The sequence below is a fragment of the Caloenas nicobarica genome, chromosome 1 (genome assembly GCF_036013445.1).
Source record: "Caloenas nicobarica isolate bCalNic1 chromosome 1, bCalNic1.hap1, whole genome shotgun sequence".
Taxonomy (NCBI): Eukaryota; Metazoa; Chordata; class Aves; order Columbiformes; family Columbidae; genus Caloenas; species Caloenas nicobarica.
This window is the reverse complement of record NC_088245.1, coordinates 98,427,737-98,446,994: the sequence shown is the minus strand read 5'-3', so window position 1 is coordinate 98,446,994 and position 19,258 is coordinate 98,427,737. Positions and strand designations below refer to the sequence as shown.

The 19,258-nt window shown below is 38.2% G+C and overlaps 1 protein-coding gene across 1 annotated transcript; it reads left to right on the top strand.

Annotated features, from left to right (window-relative positions):
- Window positions 1–2,826: 2,826 nt before the first annotated feature.
- CRLF2 (cytokine receptor like factor 2) lies at window positions 2,827–18,481 on the top strand. Its single transcript, XM_065626787.1, has 8 exons — window positions 2,827–2,902; window positions 10,207–10,318; window positions 11,074–11,246; window positions 12,812–12,951; window positions 13,678–13,840; window positions 15,734–15,848; window positions 16,931–17,015; window positions 18,209–18,481. Exons 1-8 carry the CDS (start codon window positions 2,827–2,829, stop codon window positions 18,479–18,481), a joined length of 1,137 nt encoding a protein of 378 aa, XP_065482859.1.
- The last annotated feature ends 777 nt before the right edge of the window (window positions 18,482–19,258 follow it).

The following is a 19,258-nucleotide window of genomic DNA, read 5'->3' as shown; positions in this document are numbered from 1 at the left end:
CAGGTAATCAGATCTGGTATCCAGAAAGCAGAACCTGAGGCGGGTGGTTGGGCCAGTGTCTGCCTGCATGGGGGGAGGTGGAAGGTGCCCAGTCCCTATGTCCCTCAAGTGCTGAATCTGATGTGTCTCTCAGCAGCAGCAAAAATATCTTGATAGTGCATCAGCTTTATGCAAGCACTTTCTTTGACCCAGTCATAGCTTTTTATTCTGCAACACCTCAGCCCTAGGTTTTGTTTCAAAAGGATTAAAAGGAGTAATTTTGTTTGCCTTCAAGACACCCTCAGTGTCTTTAAAGGAAGCAGAAATGGGTGGTAGTGACAATTACTTGACATATCAAAATACCTGGTAGGAGGAAATAGTGAAAATACACTGTTGTCACTTGAGATTTAGGCCTTGTTTTAGATGTAGTGACTCAAAATCAGAATAATTATAAGCCAAAAGATATTTTAGATACCTTTGATTTGCATGTTGTCTCCTCACGTCCTTTTCCTCCAAAGAACGAACCACCTTAGGAGAACTGCGGTCCAGTGTGTTTTGCCTGTATGAAAATCAGACATGGTCAAACTTGTCTCCATTACACTCCAGTGAAGACAAGGAACTGCAAAGAAAATGTGTTTTTAACTCAAATGAAGACATGCAGCAGTTGCCCTGTCCCCAGGAACCACAGAGTTTTGGCTCTCTGCCTTCATTTTTTTATCACACTGGCTTCTGCAATGTTGACTGGAAACCATGAGTGATTTCAGCTTTCCATTAACTATCACATATCACCTAGTTTAGTATTTCAGTTCTGTGTTGCTTGTTATTTTAGTTTCAGGAATTAATGCCTGCCTGGAGGCACTTGAACAAAGCAGGGGCTAGATATTTAACAGAATACTATATGTGTGTCAAGCAGTTGTGCAGGGGTCTCCAAGAGTCACTGGGATTTGAATAGGTCTTCTTGCGACATACAATGGATAAACCAGTGAAAGCAGCCAACCCAAGAAAAGGAATAGCCAGATCAAAACTGGTACCACATCACCTGACTGAAGACTTTGATGATATGACAAAGCTAATTAGGGTCTCATCTGACAAGCAGTACACTTGTGTTAGAAAGTACAGTGAACATGTTAGGGAATGCTCTGAGACAAATGAAAATAAGCCTAAACAGAAATCATGGCAGAACTTCTGGGTGTATTCCCAGTCACAATCCAGCTCCCTATTTAGTACCACATGCCGCAGACAAACTTCCATTCTCCCTACTTCAGAAACTTGAGGCAATGAGTTTAGGGGATGAGGTCTCCAGAAAGCCAGGTGGTCTCTGTGCCCAGGCCACTTTGCATGCAGCATGACTGAGTCATTCATATGCCCAAGCATGTCCCTGCATGAGAAGGTTCTTGTACTATTTTTGATGCAAGCAGAGAAAAAGCTTGAGACCAGCTAGAAAACACAGGAATTGAGGTCTATCATTTCTATTTTTACCTGTTGATTTCATGGACTAGCTTATTTTGTGTGATGCTTAATGAGGAGACAGTGTACTTGCCTGTTTCACATGTCCCTAGAAAAGTGAACAGTAAACCTTTATCAGGATGTGAAGGGAGCAGCTGGCAAGCCCAGGGAAGACAGCACTTGGTTCCTCAACACTGTCTTCCTGAGCTCTTGCTGGAGAAGGGCAGCAGTCTGGGGCCACACTGACTTTTCAGTCCAGATTAGGACCATGCTTGTGAAGTGAATCTCTCAATCATCCTCATGTTTTTGTTCACACAGTGGAGTGCCGGGTTCCTCTTGGGTGAACATAGACCAGAAGCTGCACTCCAAGAGGCCATCTAGCAGACTCTGACTGCTAACAGGCATTTATCCCACAGGGCTGGACTGGTACTAGTCTGGGGAAAACTTCCCCCTGTCACCACGCACACTGTCTGGCTCTTGGGTCCTCAGCACCAACTGCTTCCCCCCAAGGCTTAACCACCTCTGCTTGCTGCACTACTATGTGGAAGTAGCTGAAGTCCAGTTTACTGCAGATCTACAGACAATAGGTTCCTCTAGACATGATAATTGTGATTACTATAAGAGTTTAAGTTCTGCAGTTTCTAAAATATGTTTATCTCAGGCAAAACACTCTTCTTTTTCCCAGTTTCTGTGTATAATTTTAAGTACATTGTTATCTAAAGTGTAAGTATAGTATAGATACATGTAATTTTAGGGATATGGATATATTTAGAAGTTATAGCAGCATATATGTGTCCAGGTAACACAGGAGGAAATCAATCCTAGTGCCACCCCTTGTGTAATAGCCTCCCTACTCCTGGTAGCTCAGGTCTCTCTGTCACAAAAGGGCTCATGATTTCTGCCTCTGATATGGGGCCAGAATCGCTTAAGCCAGCTGAGGTGCACCAGGCATGTGCAGTGCCCGTATAAGCATCTACCAGCAGGAACAGCTCCTGATTTGTAGGCAGACTGTACCTCTCGTGCCTTCAGGTCACTGGACACTTTGACATCAGTGTCTTCATCCATGTGATATGGTCACAGCTATGCACAGCTACCTGTTCCTCACTTGGATCAGGGCTACAGACACCTTTGATACAGCTTTGAAAAGATAAAGCAAAGTGCTGACAAGAGAAATACTTCTATTCTGAGAAAATAATTATTTTTGTTTTACAAAGTAGGAAGAATGTGTGCATTCTGAAGTCCTGATCTTCTGGTTTGTTTATAATTAGAGATATGTCAATTTTTCATTTCCTGTAGTCACTTCCTCCAGTTGTCTCCAGCATCTGGTATAAAGTGATTAAATAGTAAAATCCAGAGATTATGATTACTCATCTCTTCACAGTCTGTCGTGTCATTCCAATCATGAGACTCGCCTCTCAAGCATGTTTAATGATCTTCACACTGGGCAACCTGGTGGCTTCTCAGTCACAGTCTCCTGGTAAGTTCAAATCCACAGATACTTATTTAAGAAATTGATATATTAATTAGCAATATTTCTGTGCATACTTTACCTCATGTGTTACAATATTCAGTACTTTTTTGGTGAAAAGCATCAATTAAACAGAAATTTATATCCAGCAGAGACAAAAGTTGCTTTTTAAAATTAAAAAAAATTATTATGATGATAATAAGAGATTGCTATGAATGTTTTCTGTTTAAAAATCAAGGCAAAACTCTACTATTAAGGAGAGAAATACTCAATTTTTTTAAGCAGCACTACTTATTGTCTAAGGCATAGGTTCTAACAGAGTAGAATGCATCCAAAAAGACTGGTCTTCATGTCAAACAAGGATAGAAAAAACAGTTCCAGGTAAGACCTCAGTGTTTAGTATTCTGGAAGAATGGACATGATGGGAAAATATCCAGCAATGTATTGTGCCTGAGAAAGCATCAATATAAAAATACTATTAAAGAGCAGAACTACTAAAGACATGGAAGCTTGGTTATTTGACTACCTAAATATGAGAACACCTCTATGTCATGTGTTTGTCTGCAGTGCTGTTATTTGTAGCTTGCCAAAGATAAATGGATTCTTAGAGAAATCAAAGATAAAACCTAACACGTAGACCAACAATCTAATCTTTACTCTTATTAATTTATCACAAGATCCCTGTCATTAATTTTATAAGGAGAAAGAAATACTTTAAAGTCATGCCTTCATCTTACCAACCTATAGATCAACTCTCTGTTCTGTTGTATGTATGATATGTACCATTTTCAGCAACGCAGCACCACCAGATTCTCCATTGCTAATTGCTCCTGTGAATCACTGGCTCTCCTGTGAGGGGACATGACTCTTCCCTGCCCTGAGATGGGGCAACCATCTACAGCCATGCTGCACTGATGGCATGACTTTATGGAATAAAAGTTGGAAATTATAATTGTGGTGCTTATTTGATGTGCAATGTTGTGACACCTAGCAATGGCTGGCGATATTCTCAAAAAAAACCAAAACAAAACATACTCAGTTTGATGGGTTATAAGAATTAGGCTACAAGGACTATGCCTTGACTCAAAATGTCAATTAAAAAGTCTCTCTTGCTGTCCTGTTCCTTTTCTTGAAAAGAGGTTTTCTATTAAGTCTCTGTCCTGTATATTCAATTTAGCAGTCTTGTGCACAAGGAGTTGCACTTTTGCCTACATGTGTTTCTATTAATGAAATGAAACTATTCTCATAGATTAGTAGTATTAAGAGAAACTAGAAACTGTAGGCTCAGATCTGGGTCTTACTCTCTGGTACTTTCTATAGAGTATGCTGCAATGTGGAAGTTCAACATGTGGTTACTTATCAGGTTTCATCAGTGTCAGGAAATCAAAAGTGCTTTTTCTTTGTTATGTTTCAATGAGGTTGCAACTGTTCCAGTACATGCATGTTCCATTCTGTTATCTTTGCAGATTGACATTATGCCTCTCCTTTTTCTCTTTTTTTGATCTGTTCCATGACATTCAGCCTTTTTTGCAATATTCCCCTTCAATAGTATTTTTTCTCAGTAATGAACTTTGAAAAGTGGTGGAATGTGACTGCTCATACTCTTGCTCACGTTTGTGTGTGCATAATTTATTGCTCAAGGAAATTTCTTTATTTTCCCCTGCAAAAACACTTTATCCACACACCACAGTGGTATTTTCCATGCTTCTCTAACCTAAGAACCCCTAGGTGCCCCGCAGTTGCCTGTGATGTTAAAGTCTTGTGTGAAGCCCTTCTAGTCTCTGTCTGTTTTTAGCAGACTTGGTTTTTAGTAGACTTGGATAATTCTCTATGAAGCTTATACTGCAGGGCACTGGCATGTGTCCTACAGCAGTGCAACATCCTCGATATCTAGCTAGACCAACAGGCCATCCTGACAGGAAGATGTTGCCATCTCTCTTTAGCCTTTAGTCTTTAGGGACTGCCTATTCATAATATTACACTTTTGACCTTTCCATCTACCCATTATGATAATACAAACAATAATGATAAATGTATTACTTTAGTCTATTGCGTGCTTGTAGGATCATTAATAAAAGAATGCTTTAAATGATTACAATTACTGTGGAAGAGCTGGCACGTTAGCTGAGAACGATCCATGATAGAAGTGGATTCATAAAAATTCCATCACAAAAAAGGGAGACAAATGGTCCCCTCTATTCTCTTTATCTCTTTCCATTAACAAAAGATATGAATGATTCTGCCTCCAGAAAAACAAAAAAAGGAAAGAGGAAACTAAATACATTTTCAGTTAAAGGCAAAATTATCCTCAGAGGATTTGATGTTATTTTAATTCAAGTTTTAAGAATTTCACTTAAGCTATGCATCTTTTAAAGTTGAAATGTGTATTATGCAACACATATGTGCTATAATTTTAAAATATGCACACAAACGTTTGCTGAACACTTACACAAAACATAATTCATAGCACATTCAAAAAGGCTAGAAAACTCATAAAATTAGAAAGCAGAGTAGAAAATTGCCCTGACTAGAGCTCTAGAAATTCAGTCTTTAATAATGAATGTTTGGTAAAGCCTTTTCTGTCCTATATAGCTCATTAATTATGTCAAGACTGATTTCTTATGAAGTTCTGTGCTGGTATGACTGAAAATGAGTTAATTTTCTTCATGCAGTTAGAAACCTTTCTTTTTTGTAGCTAGGACAATCATACTTTGGATTTAGTTTGGGAACAAGAAGATAACACATAGGGACAGAGTTAAAGCTTTTAATTGTTTGGTAGCCAAGGCCTTTCTGAGCTCTGCCCACAGGTGTGAGGCAGCCAGGAAGGGGGTCATGGATGGGAAGACCTTGTTGGGCATCCAGACTGACGAATTAGAATATTCTATTCCATTAGCATCACGCTTCATATATGAGGAGAGTCAAGATCTTTCAGCTGGGGTCAGAGTCAGGATAGAGCAGGACAGACCTGTTCTGCTTCTGCTCTGTTTTGGGAAAGTTCTGTTCAGGAGTTTCTTTAGTTTGGCCTTTTGCCATCCTGCTGTTTTGCAGAGGCCTCTGGGCCTTTCTGCCTTTTTCTCTCTTCTCTCTCTGGGATCAGCTGTTGGGACCAGGTGCTGCTGCCTGGGACTGGCTGCTCAGTGCGGATGGAGTTCATGAGGAATTGTACTGAGTATTTTTTATTTTATATTCTATTTCTAGTTTATATATTATTAGTAGTAATAGATTAGTAATATTTTGTTATTTTATTAAATTGTGTGTATCTCAATCCACAAGTTTCACCCTTCCCTGTCAATTCTCTCCCCTTTATGGGGGAAGGAGCGGTGGGGGGAGTGAGTGAGTGGCTATCGTGGTTACATTGCTAACTTGGATTAAACTACATCAAGTTCTTAAAAACTGGAGCCGAGGAAAGAACATGTATATATCACCAGATAGCTTATTACAATCTCTGTTTCTTTTCTATTAAACGTTTCTATTTATTTTTAAAGTATTTAATAATGTATTACCTTCAATTTTAGTCCATAAATAACTGTGATTGCCGGAGTTTATGTTTAAAAGTTAAAATCCCAAAGTTTCAATTTCTTGCAGAAAAAGGTTCTGATCCTAGAAAGATTTATATGTGCTTTTAAGTTGATGTGCTCTGAGTAATCCTGTTGAAGTCGAGTGGACTACTCAGTGCGTGCAAAGTCTATAAATAAATCACTGCAAGTCTAGAGCCAAACTGATATCCTTTTATGTCATACAAAAATAATATATGTGTTGCCAAGCCCAAAATCTAGTGTGCATCTCTGAATTGCAGCCTCTAATAAGTAGTATAGAGCTATCATAATATAACTGAAAAATAGAGAATAATGAATGTTGTACAAAGCTCAGAATGAATCGGTGACTTTTGTTGTGTTCCAACAGGCCAGTCAGATCAGACCCTCAGGTTTTACATAGGGCCTACTCCTTAGTGTGTGGAAATCCCGTGTGGTCCCTCTGGTTTCCTTGTTATCCGTCTCTAGAGCCAACCATGCCTTGACTAACCCACTGTGAGTTTGAAGGAACTTCATGGGATTCAGGGCTTTGATGATGGTGTCCTTTTTGCATTGGAACTGAGGGAAAATGTGGCACCCTGAAAAAGGTTTTCTAGAGTTGACCTGTATGGAAAGGCAAGGGCAGGTTACCACTTTACCAAAATCTTTGTTTTTATTTCTCTGTTGGCAGTGTCAGGGTTGTCCCTAACATTCTGTGATTTTGTGAGTCTGTGGCATACATAGCCACAGGTTCAAGGGGCTTCCCAAGCACACATCACTTATTTGAGAGACAAATTCAATCCAAATATTAGCGTCACAGTTTTTCTCAGGTGTATACAAAAAATTTACATGAGCAAATTCTGTGCTTTCTCACAATTAATGAACCAGTGCTACCTGTGTTAGTTCCACCAATTTCCCTCAAAAATCATAAAAAAGAATTCTTTATACTGCCCAGTAAGAGAAAATTCATTCAGAAAGACTAAGTAATACAATATTGTTTTACCACTCTCAACTTGCAGGGATAAAACTGATAACACTGCAGTATTTTCCTCTTGGAGGTATTTAAAATAACATTTTCCTCTCCTTTCTTCTCTTCTTTCAAGGGTGCTACCTATTTTGGTTACAAGGTCCCTTTTTTCTCTTTCTCACTTTTCTCTGTATCTGTACAACCCTTGTGATGAAATTGACTGAACGCGTCAGAGCGATTAAATTATTTTTTCACAGCAAATTCAGCAAGATCCCCAAAAATTTTTACCAGTTGTTTCACACCCGCAAGTACCTACTTTTCACATCTTTGCTTTACAGTTCTATGGTACAGCCAGACGGCAATGGGAGAAACGCTGGGTTCTTGGCCCACCCTCCAAATAATAGAAAAATCCCTGCTGTGGATTTCATTGGGGCTGCCCAGGTACCCAAGTCCAGGGGAGCATTTTGAGCTGGCACCCTTCCTTGGGTGATGGTCCTGGAACAACCTGGACTAGTTGGCTAGGCCTGAGAAAGGACTCTTGGACACACACTGTTCCTTGGGAGACTGCATGCCTCTCTGCTTAGCACACAGGTTATTTGAAATCTTTTTGTCAAGCTCAAGAAAACGTGTGTTCACAGCTCACTTCAGATGGAAACAGCATGGTAAATCACTTTCAAAATTAATTAACATTGAAAATGCATGATTAAGAAAGCAAGTACACTTCATGTTTTTATTTTCATAATTGAAGCATGTACATTAGCAATTCTTTCTCAAAGTGAAAATATCTGCAATCAGACTAAATATCAAAAAGCAGAAAGTACATATTTTGTTGCTTCTAAAGAGAATTGAAAGGATGCATTCTGCATGATAAAAATGATCTCATGACAGTACAGTGTTCTCCATTCACCGATGTTTATATTCTTTTCTATAATGATAATTTTATTTAAAGATGAAGAACATGTAATTATATACTCAAATATGCATTAAAATATGTTTGACTACCTTTACAGAAAATCTAAGTCCAAGTAGTCATATGGATTTCAGTTACACTAAGCATAACACTATATACTACACAGTACAACCATGCTAGTATTTAGTCCATAAAAATCAAAATGTGTTAGTGCAATTACAGACCAAGAATCCACTGCTAGTCACTTTGCCATCATATTTCTTACTGGCTTAATTAAAGACAAGATCATCTTTTAGACTTGCTGAGGGGACTTACAATGGGCTTGACAATTTAGGAAACAAGGGCTAGGTAGTCTTATGTAACAAAGGTAGAACTGGCTGGATAAATTCCTTTTTGTGATAGCTTTTGAAGTTTTGAAGTTCTGTTTTTTCTTCAGTGTGTAATAGTATTGATTTCTCTGTTCCTCAGAAAAACACATGAGACTTTCAGTTTTGAGAAAACAACACAGAACAAGCCTGAAGGCATTAGTTAAGAGATGGAGAAGTTAGTTTCAAGTCCTTCTCTTGAGTAAGAACAGAATCTTTCCCAGAACTCCATGAATCACATAGCAGGGACCTACAGAAACATCTACCCCATGTCTCTTGTTTTTCTGTCCTGACTGTGTCTTGAATTATTTTGACCAAAAACACAGTTACATCTATACGAAAATGTTTTGACTCGCTCTAATTACAGAAGTCATGAAATGCCTAGACACAGAGATATAGCTATGAAAACAAGCAACATGGTTGTTTGAATGCTTGTGTTCCCACATGCCTTTCTCACATTCTTAGTGTCGTTTACTGAGTAAAAGACAACAACCTTGAGGATAATTAGGCCTGATTCCCATGAACATTCAGGATCACTGTATGTGATAAAACACTCATAAGAAATGTTTTTCCACTGTAAACCACATCAGAAGCCCAGAGTGGCATATAATTTAGACAGCAATCAAAGCTAAACCCCTCTATTCTCCTGCTAGGTGGGAATATTCCAGCAAAATTTTTAGTGGTAGACACTTCATGTCTGGAGACAGCAGTGTGCAAATTTTACCCTTAAGTGGTTTCTTGCTGATATTCAAGATATATTTTCTTCCTCTTTTTTCATTCAAGTAAATATAATTTCACATCTTATAGGATGCAAAATAAAGAATTCATCCTTCTCCTTGATATAGAATGGACTTCCTTCTGCCTTCTTAATTTCTCAATTTTTCAATGTCAGGTATCTTCAGTGGCTGATTGTGGAACCCTGATGGACACAGAATTAAAATATTTGTGTCCCCAGCAAGATCTATAACAATGAGAAGGTCAGGAGAGGAAATAATATCTGCATGCAGTCAGAGGACATTAAATGGTCTTGCTTGTCTGTGAGGTGGAATTGACCAGACCACATATATCAGATATGCAGTACACCTGCTTGTGCTGATCCGCTCTGAGTTCCTATGGGTCTTGACCTGGTCTTGACCTGGTCTTGACCTGGTCTTGTGATATTAGTCCCTTGTTTGTCAAAGTAAACCTTTGTCAGTTTACACACAGGCTCTATGGGGCATTAGTTCCCAAATAGTTTTCCATACCAGGAAAATTTTAGCAGATATTTTGGGGGAAAACTGCCCTCAAGGTATAGGCCGTACGCATTGCATACACATGAACCAGTCTGTACCTTGTGGCCCAGGAACCATGGGGTGTTCTTTGTTGTTGCTGTGTGTGCTTTCATTTTGCTGTGTTGAAATTTTAGTTTCAGCCTCTCTAGGTTATTTTACTCCATTTCCTTGCATTTTAGATATTCTTATTTTATGATCACCTGAGTCTATTGCATACATATCTTTGAAATACTGATTGCCTACCAATGTCACTGCTGAAATCATATTCTCTGTCAATGTCCTGGGCAGGTTGGAAAGATGCCATCAGTACCACAATAATCAATTTCAATAATGAGAAGATGCAGATCACATGGGCAACAAGAGAACTATTTTCCAGTGAGAATGTGTCGTTTTCTTATACGTGAGTACTGACAATGCCTGTTCTCCTCTTCTTAAAGGATTTACTTTGAGAGGCTCAAGTATCTAAGTCCATTTGAGTCTTCTGTGAACAGCACCTGAAAATGCCTTTAAAATTTTTCAATCATCCAGCATGAAATCTGTTTATATTCACAACCTGCTACAGGAATGTACAAATCAGCAAGCCTGTGGAATAGTCAGTCAGAAGAGACATTATGTGAAACATTTGACCATCTTTTGCCTTTATGCTAAATACTAATGCTAATTACACTATTGGAAGTGGTTTTTTCCACATCTATGTATATATTTTCCTTGTTAACAGATGTCATTAATGACTAATAGAAATTTAATGTTTTGGTTAAAGACAGTCATAGAGCTTGATTTTCCCTGTTCTTTCTGGGCAGTATATGTGAAAGAACTTTTAGCAGTACCATCTCGGAAACAGGTTCATGAAAACATATGTTTGAATAAGCCATTCTCTTATTAGAAAACAACAACATCAACAACATGAAGGAAACAACAATTTCAGAGTGCAGCAAAACTCAGGGCTGAAGAGTCAGTGAGGTTTGGGTAATGAATCCCCTCACGCCACTATGAAATATGGTGCTTTCAGTAATTCCATATACAGACTTCCCTTGGTAGGACCATTTGAAAAGAAAAAAAAAAAGAGAGAGAGAAAGAAGAAGCAGTAACAGAAAGGAATTAACTTGGGTTAACTAGTAAGGCCCTTGCATTAACCAATATTATTTCAATTTATAGATTTGATGAAGGCACTCACAAAATTTGGAAGCCATGTCCAACCTATTTATTGGATCAAGGTTATAATTCTGGATGTCTTTTTAAGACAGAAGGACCCACCCTTGCCATCTCTATCAGGAACAACAATGGAAGTGAAGAGTTTTTTTCTAAAAGATTAAAATCTGACTTTTATAGTGAGTATGTAAAATCATGACTACTTTGGTAGTCCTAGTGTCTTCACTGATTCTCTAGTTGTCCTTAGTTTGAGAATAAGTCGGTCATACTGGTGTATAAAATATTACCACTGTGTGTGCCAAAACCATAGTTATTTCATGCTGATTTTCATCCCTTGCTGTCATCTGTAGTTACACAGGCCTGTGTGCAGCTGCAGCTAAGTGGGATTACATAGGACAGTCAGATTTGTTCCAAAACAGTTTCAAAATTAGAATGACAATGCTAAAATATATGGGTGTGCTTAGTCTAGTGCAGGCTTGCTCAGTATTCATATCAGGAAAATGAATAAAAGTTGATAGTTTCTTGTCAGTCCTGTCTGTGTGATCTTTCTCACATTTTCAACCTTCCATTCTTGTGCCATCTTCCATGGGATGTGAGGCAGCAAGCTACTTCTTATCAAAGAGACTGTCATGAAACCATGACCAGATGCTAATAGAAATTAGCTGAGAGGCTCTTATACAATCTGGGAGAGTAAGAGAGACATCCTCCAATAAGTAGAGAGTTTATGTTCCTGTTTTTATTAAATCCCTTTTATCCCCAAATAAATATTTCACATCTAGTGTGAGATTAGTCTATCAAAATCTTCTGGAATTGCACATAGTTACAGGATTTAAAGAAGAGGAATGTTTTTCTGATAAAAATAATGCATAAAATATAAAATGCAGAATTATCTGGAAAAAAATATATTCCAAATGTATTATTTGCATTAATTATTTTAGCAAATGAGATTAAACAAAACCACCTCAAGACATCTAACTTTGAGAATACTTTTATATCTTGTGATTTTACCAATATCTGGTAAATTATGGAAAACTGCAGCCTGGTCCTTGAATTTTACCTATTAAACACTCACTGAGAGTAAAATGAATTTCAAAAGGGTTAGGTAATAAAGCACAAAGACTTAAGCCTTTAAATTAGGAAGGCAGAATTTTCATAATACAAAAAGGCAGCTAGAAGGATTGAGAAAGCAGGTACGCTCTTCTCGCCCCTTTATTTCCGACTGCTGAAGACTGCTCAGCTACATAGATCAAACAATTGCATGCTCTTTGGATCGTATGAAAACAGTGAGGGGTAGATTCAGGTGTGCTCAGGTGGGCACCCAGTGCCTTTTGCAGATACCCCACCATATTCCAGACAGCCTCCAGCAGCTGCACAAGTGTGTCTTTTAGGTTTTATGGTACTGAATTTGTCAGTCCCTTCCCAATGAAGAAGCCTCTTTCCCTTGGTGCAGGGAGTATGAGGAGACTGGACTTCTTACTTAAGTACTTGCGACAGGTTCCTGACCTGAGATAGTATATACATTTGAATGTGGCACCTCAGATGGTGAGCAGTACCATGGTGTCAAGCTCCATTTTGATGTTTGATAGGGAGGTCAGCTACAAAAGTGCATCCTCCATGAGGAAAGTCTGCCTTCTTCACTTACTACTCAGAGAAACATTAAGACAAGGAAGGAATGTCAATAATTTTAACTGTAAAGTACTTATTTTTAAGAGACTATAGCATTATTTGTTACTTCTCTTCTTAGTAAAGCCCAATCGACCAGAAAATGTGACCTTCTTCTGGAAAGACGACACTGTTACTGTAAGCTGTAATAAACCAGAGAGATCTGTGAAGTGCTTGAGACTTGAGCTTCAATACAAAAGCAAGTTTGACAAAGACTGGCAAGTGAGTTGGACATGACATTTTTAATGAATATTGGAAGAGGCTAGGAGTAGCATCTGCGTAGAATGTAAAATAGAGTTGTTTTCAAGCTGGTCTCCCACCCCATATTTTCAAATGTAACTGGTAGCAGAAAACAGAATTTGGATCCTGGATCCCTGCCATGCTAGAAATCACTTAGTTTTTGAGTTATATCTAGTTCCCACCCAAAGAGCTGAGGACAATCTAGAGGAAAGATCATACATTCATAACAGAAGAGTTTTGGAAGACAAATCAAAAAGCAAAGTTAAAATAAGAAAGAAAAATAGAGAAAAAACCTTGAAATAGAATGAAAGAAAAGAAATGACACAGGATTTTTATTTCTACTAAAGTTATCTGTTAAGCATTTCTAAATATTGTTTCATTCTTAAGCATTCATTCATCCTGAAATATAACTTATAAATATTTTGTGGATCGAAGTGTCTTTGCATATTGTAAATAAGCAACAGTAACATAGGGCATTATGTAATGATCGTTATGACCTTCAACTCAATATCAGACAATGAGGAATGGATACGAATAGTGAATATTTAGTCAAGAAACAGAACTCCTCAAATCTCAGAGAAGTTAAAAAGAAGTTCTGAGGTTTTGGGCTGGCTTACCCCTTGTTCTAGTTGTGACCATGAATGAGTGTAGTATTCTAAAGCACTGCCTTGAAAACCAGAATTAATGATGATACACCTTCCTTCTCAGTCCAGAACTTCTAAGTGCTGCAGAGTTGGAGAACAAGGCTTTGATCCAAGGAAATGTTATTCTTTACGGGTCAGACTGAAGAGACTAGTACCATACTGCAACGTAGTTAATTACAGCAGTGACTGGGAAGCAGAAACATTATGGATGAATGGCACATTATTAGGTAACAGCTGTGCTACGTTCATATATTGTCTAAGTACAAATGGGGAAGGGGTGACTGCAAAAGAAGCTGGGAACATGCAGCACTGTTGTGCTCCATCTTCTGTTATCAAAGAAAGTTCACGTGGATGTATAATTGCCCATGTTTGACTCCTGTTTACTTTGTTCCTGATGGCCCATAACACTATCAATTTATGCCGTAATCAGAAAAGTTAAGAGTGTCTATATTATTTGTGTTACAATAGTGTATAAGGTCCACCAATGACAGCAATGTAAAAAATAGTGTGTGTGTGTGGACATCATGTGCAGACATCAAACCTGAATCCTAAGAAAATCCTTGAAGCCCCACTTTTGAAGGCAGTTTGTTTTGAAAGTATGTCCAGTTGAACTATAGGACCAGAGGTCACAGCAGTCTGATGCTCATATGTGCTGGACTGATCAAAACAGTGAGGATGGGGTAAAAGACATGACGTGGAAGCAAAATCAGTATCAGCACTGCTTTCACATCAGACAGATAGATTTAACTGAGTGTGATTGACCATCTTTAACGGTAAAAGTATTTCTACTGTAATCAAAATGAAAAAAACAGATTTATTGTAGTAAAAAACTATGAGACACCCAGATGTCCAGTGTACCCAGATCTGAGTTCTATAAAATGCAATAGTCTATTAGCTTACCTGAAGAAAATTTGTATACACAAAGGTGAGATGAAATCCTGGCACATAGGTATGTCACAACGCTGACCTCCAGAGAAGCCTTCTCTATCATGCCAATTATGAGCCAGCAAGTATGTCCTCAGGTGTGGCTGGCAAATGCCCTTAAGAAAACACAGAGCACAATGTCTCCCTGTGCACCTCTGAGAGGTGTCCATAACAGCCCTACCTGGACCATTTGACCAGAGGCTGCCAGCAGGTAACTGCAAGGATGGAAAGCAAGAAAAAACAGGCTAATGTTTCAGTCGCTCTGGGTGCCCCTGGATGAGAAGTGACATTGGCACAGCCCCTTTGACTGGGGCAAGTACTTCACTTCAGGACTTTAATGAGTTATTATTGCCCTCAAATCTAACATCAGAGGAAGCCATGAACAAAGCTGTGCTCAAGAAATTTCACTGACTCTGAATACCTTACACAGGGATCATGACTTTTCTTGTGGCTTTCTGGCAAGCTCAACAAAGTGGGAGGGTGGACAAGCCAGGTACTTGCTCCTGTATGAATGAATAATCAGTTTATTTTTCATAGTATTTATGTGGAGAGCAGAAGTTCAGTAGGAGGAGGTGCAGCTTTGAGGTGGCATCACAAAAGCTGGAGGAAAAACACTGAGAATGCTGAAAAGTGCACAAATACATTAATTTTATATACTTGTCAGTTAGATGATATCCTGCCACTAATTACTTTCAGGGTATCAACACTTTTGGCTAGTCATTTTTCTGTTTGCTGGGATGGAGGAGATTTGTTCACTTGTTTTGTCTTGGGAAATAAGAGATTAAGGCTACATGTTAAATGGCACTTGCAGCTCGGGTGATTGTAAGTAGGTGCATGTAATACAGACCTTAGCACAAAGTTGCTGTATGGCTGTCAATGCAATGTGATGAAGATGAGAAGAAATTAATTTATAACACCTCTGTTCTTTGCCTATAAGCCTGCTCCTTTGTCCTGTAACAGGTCAATTTAGATAAATAAAAGTACAATTTTTCTTTTGTTATAATGTTGGGGAAAGATGGCTTTCCTATTCGGTTTCAATTGAACAATTGAACTTGTCTTATTTGTTCTTAGAAACTTTTTTGGTTTTGTCTGTTTGTTTGTTTTAAAAGAAAACTCAATGTTCTGGTATGATTAGGAATATTTACTGCTAAAGCAAAAGATATTTTCTTCACATACTTTTTTATGATTATTCCTAGATTCATGTGATGATAATATAAAATCTCAGTCAAACACAGTAATGGTTTTAAGTTGTTTGCTGGCAGTACTTCTAATGATACTTATCCTCTTGATTCTTCTGTGTAAATGGCAGAGGTAAATATAATTTTATTGGTTACTACTAAATAATCATGTCATGAAAATGGAACTATAATTCAGGATCAAGTCTTTCAGCACTCAAAATTCTTATCTGATAAATTAAGTCATCATGAAGGTGTAGAAGTCAGTAGCTTAATTACTGTTTGAGGAATAGTGCATCCTGGCCTTCCAAACACCAAAACATTCAACTTTCAAAACCAGAAGAATTCTGATGAAATACAATGGTTCAGGATAAAATTCTGTCTCTTCCACTTAGTTTATTCTTTCTTTTTAGAAATCCATTTAAATCCTAAGAAGTCAATTATCTTGATTATTTATTCTGAACTGACATTCTTTTGTGCAATTTTCATCAGACTCAATGTCTGTTTGCAGTAGACTGAAGTAAGTTTCAGTGCATTCAACTTTAGTAAGATTGTATCAATATTTATATTTGCAGTTGAATGACTGTTCATGTTTTAAACCTATAATAAAAAACAAAACAAAACAAACACACACACACCAAAAAAACTCCAAACAAACAAAAACACACCACAAACAAAACCTGTGAAGACCCCAATTTTTGGCAAATTTTTCATATGGAGAAAAAAAAAAAGCCAGAAATGCAGTGTTTCAGAAAATGATCTGAAAGTGTATTGGACTCTGATAACCTTTTAGATCATAATTTGAGGGTTTTTTTCCCTATATTTCTACATTTCAAGTTTACATTTGTGTTTGTCAGCCAATACAGCTGGTTGCTGTCTAGGGGAATGTGGCCAGGTAATGTAAAGCTTTGATTTCTGCATTGAGCAGAATGGCACTTACTGACTAGCTGGAAGCTTGTATAGAGTCAAAATTTTATTAGGAAGGGGTTGGTTGAAAATTCAGCAGGAAAATCACTCTTAGTCTGATGGTGTCATCGTACTTTTATAACTGCTTGTTGACTTAAATGTGTAGAACACATTTAAAAGGTATCAAGCCTAGAGTACTGTCATGTAAAATGTATTTGTGGCTACAGAACTATTCCAAAGTAGATTTTTGTATGAATGACAACACTATAACAAAACATCCCATCAATTTGTACTTTTCTTTCCTCTTTGCAGGCTTCAAAAGTCAGTCATGCCTGCTGTACCAGATCCAAAATATGTATTTGTTGATCTCTTCAATGCTCATAATGGAAACTTCCAGGTAAACATTTCCTTCCTAGAAAGGCAGTGAATTCTGCAGTGTTGAGAACAACTTGAAAGTAGCAACTGGTACTTGCTCTGCACAGATATTACCACAAGCACTCTCTGACCCAAGAGAAACCCCTTTCCCTTGTGCAACATCACCAAAAGCATCCACAGATCAAATGCCACACCACATGCAATAAGTGTAATGCCGCTTTGGTGCTGTGGAAAGACACTTGCTATAGAAAGAGAAATTGCCACAGAAGGATTTAAGGGTGTCCAGAGACATAATATCCAGTGAGATGCCATTGTGGTGTTTATATCCATTCCTGCACACAAGCTCAGGGGTCTTGCTTCAGCCTGATCTTGCCCTTTATGTTTCTGAAGTGCCATGAGACTTAGTGCTGAGCTGATGATGGCACTTGTGCCTTTGGAGGCATCAGTCACAGCAGGAAGTGTCCTCTCTTAGCCTCAGAGGTGTATGGCTGCTAAATATTTAAACATGAAATGGTTGTCAAATGAACAGACCACAGGTTTTGCTTTTGTTTTCTTACTGCTTCTTGAGTCCATGACATCACATATGTGATGTATTTTTCCTTATTAATTGGGCTGTCTTTGTGTCAACCACTACCAACGTTACTTTGAGTGGACACAGGTCAAATATTTACATTTTCAAACCCAATGACAGTGCCAAAGAGCAATAATAAACTTTCAGTGACAAAGTGAAAACTTTCTATATATAAGATAGCTTTAAACTGAAACTGAAGAAGAAATATAGAAATGCAAATTAATGCTGAAGCTTTAATATACGAATGCTATACTGCATAGATCTCCATGTAAACTCAATTTAGATTAAGTCAGGGCTTGGGTCAAAGAATGCATGAGTCTATCAAGGAGGGAACATTGGTTATTTTACACATCCAAGGTTTTCTAAAGGCCCTGATTAAATATGAAGATGTATTTAATATGGTCTTGATAATAAGTTGGAGTTTGTATGAATCTGTGGAATGCTGTTTGCTTTCCTGTCATTTTGCTGTTCTTCCATCCTGCTATCTTAAATCCTGCTTGTCTATAGTGTTGCCTTTTCACCTTTTCCATTGTGGCTTATAATGGAAAGATGACATTACTAAGGGAAAATCAGTGTCTGTACAGCTAAGTTTCTTTTGATTGATATCTCAGTTCCTGCCAACATCAACATTTTCATTTTCCTAGGAATGGATAGACAAAACTGATCATGCAATGGTACAAACCAAGCTAGAATATGAAGAACCAGAGTGCATCATTGAGGCTGAAAGCCAGCAAGAAGACGAAAAGAATAGTGACAAACAGGGGCCTCAAGAAAAAATTTTCAGTTTCTCAAGAGCAGCTGAAAATAATGACTCCAAGGCAGCTCAGATTGCCTGCCTAATGTCAACATCCAACACTATATCTTCTTTTGCTGGGCTCCAGATTTTAAGGAATGATGACATGTATGTGATGTTATAAAATTTGCATAATGCAGAAGGTGTTAGAAAATTACATAAAAGACCCTGACGAGTTTCATGAGTGGCTGAATAGAAAAGGTTGTCATAAGCAGACTCACATCAAGAGAGACACGAGGCTGTCTTGTCTGGTTTCAGGTCTGTTCTTTCCCAAGCACTTATGACCACTTGAGCAGGCTCAGTGTTTGAAATAAACACCTGATAATTTATAGAGTTAGGATTTGTTGTTCTAATCGGGGTTTACCTCTAAGACTAAACTGAACCCGATTTTCCTGCTATGGACAGCAGAGAACAAGAGCTCCTCCACAATATGTGTTCTCAGACCCGGGACTCAGTCCTTGCACTTCTGGAGTATGTAGACCAGTGAAAACTATGCTGTTATTCTTCACAAATGAAAAGGTAAAATAGAGACTTTTCAGGTAATGGATTTTGTCTCACAAAGATCAGACCATATACTGCTCATTTTCACAGGGATGGGATACTGCATTGCAAGCCTTCTTTGCCAAGAAGTGCTTGCTTTTGTAAGCTGTTTCTCCCATTGTGAAACTTTGTGATACATGGAAGACATCAAAAGAAAGAGAAAGCCTCATGTTTAAGAACAGAAGAGTGAGGATGTGCAATATTGAGCCATTTTTTATTCTGCAACTACTGCTGTGTAGGCAGCTTCCTCCAGAACAGTAGGGCTTCACGGGCCTCCTCTGAGGTCAGGTCCCTCACTATCTTATAGTCTTTGTGTGAATAAGCGACTTCTAGAAAGCTGAGATTCATTTTGAACAATATG

Excerpts from the sequence above, each read along its gene's own strand:
- CRLF2 (XM_065626787.1), top strand. The coding sequence starts at position 2,827 with ATGAGACTCGCCTCTCAAGCATGTTTAATGATCTTCACACTGGGCAAC. Across the intron at positions 10,319-11,073 it reads AATGTGTCGTTTTCTTATAC|ATTTGATGAAGGCACTCACA; the intron begins GTGAGTACTGAC and ends TTCAATTTATAG. Across the intron at positions 12,952-13,677 it reads AGTTTGACAAAGACTGGCAA|TCCAGAACTTCTAAGTGCTG; the intron begins GTGAGTTGGACA and ends CTTCCTTCTCAG.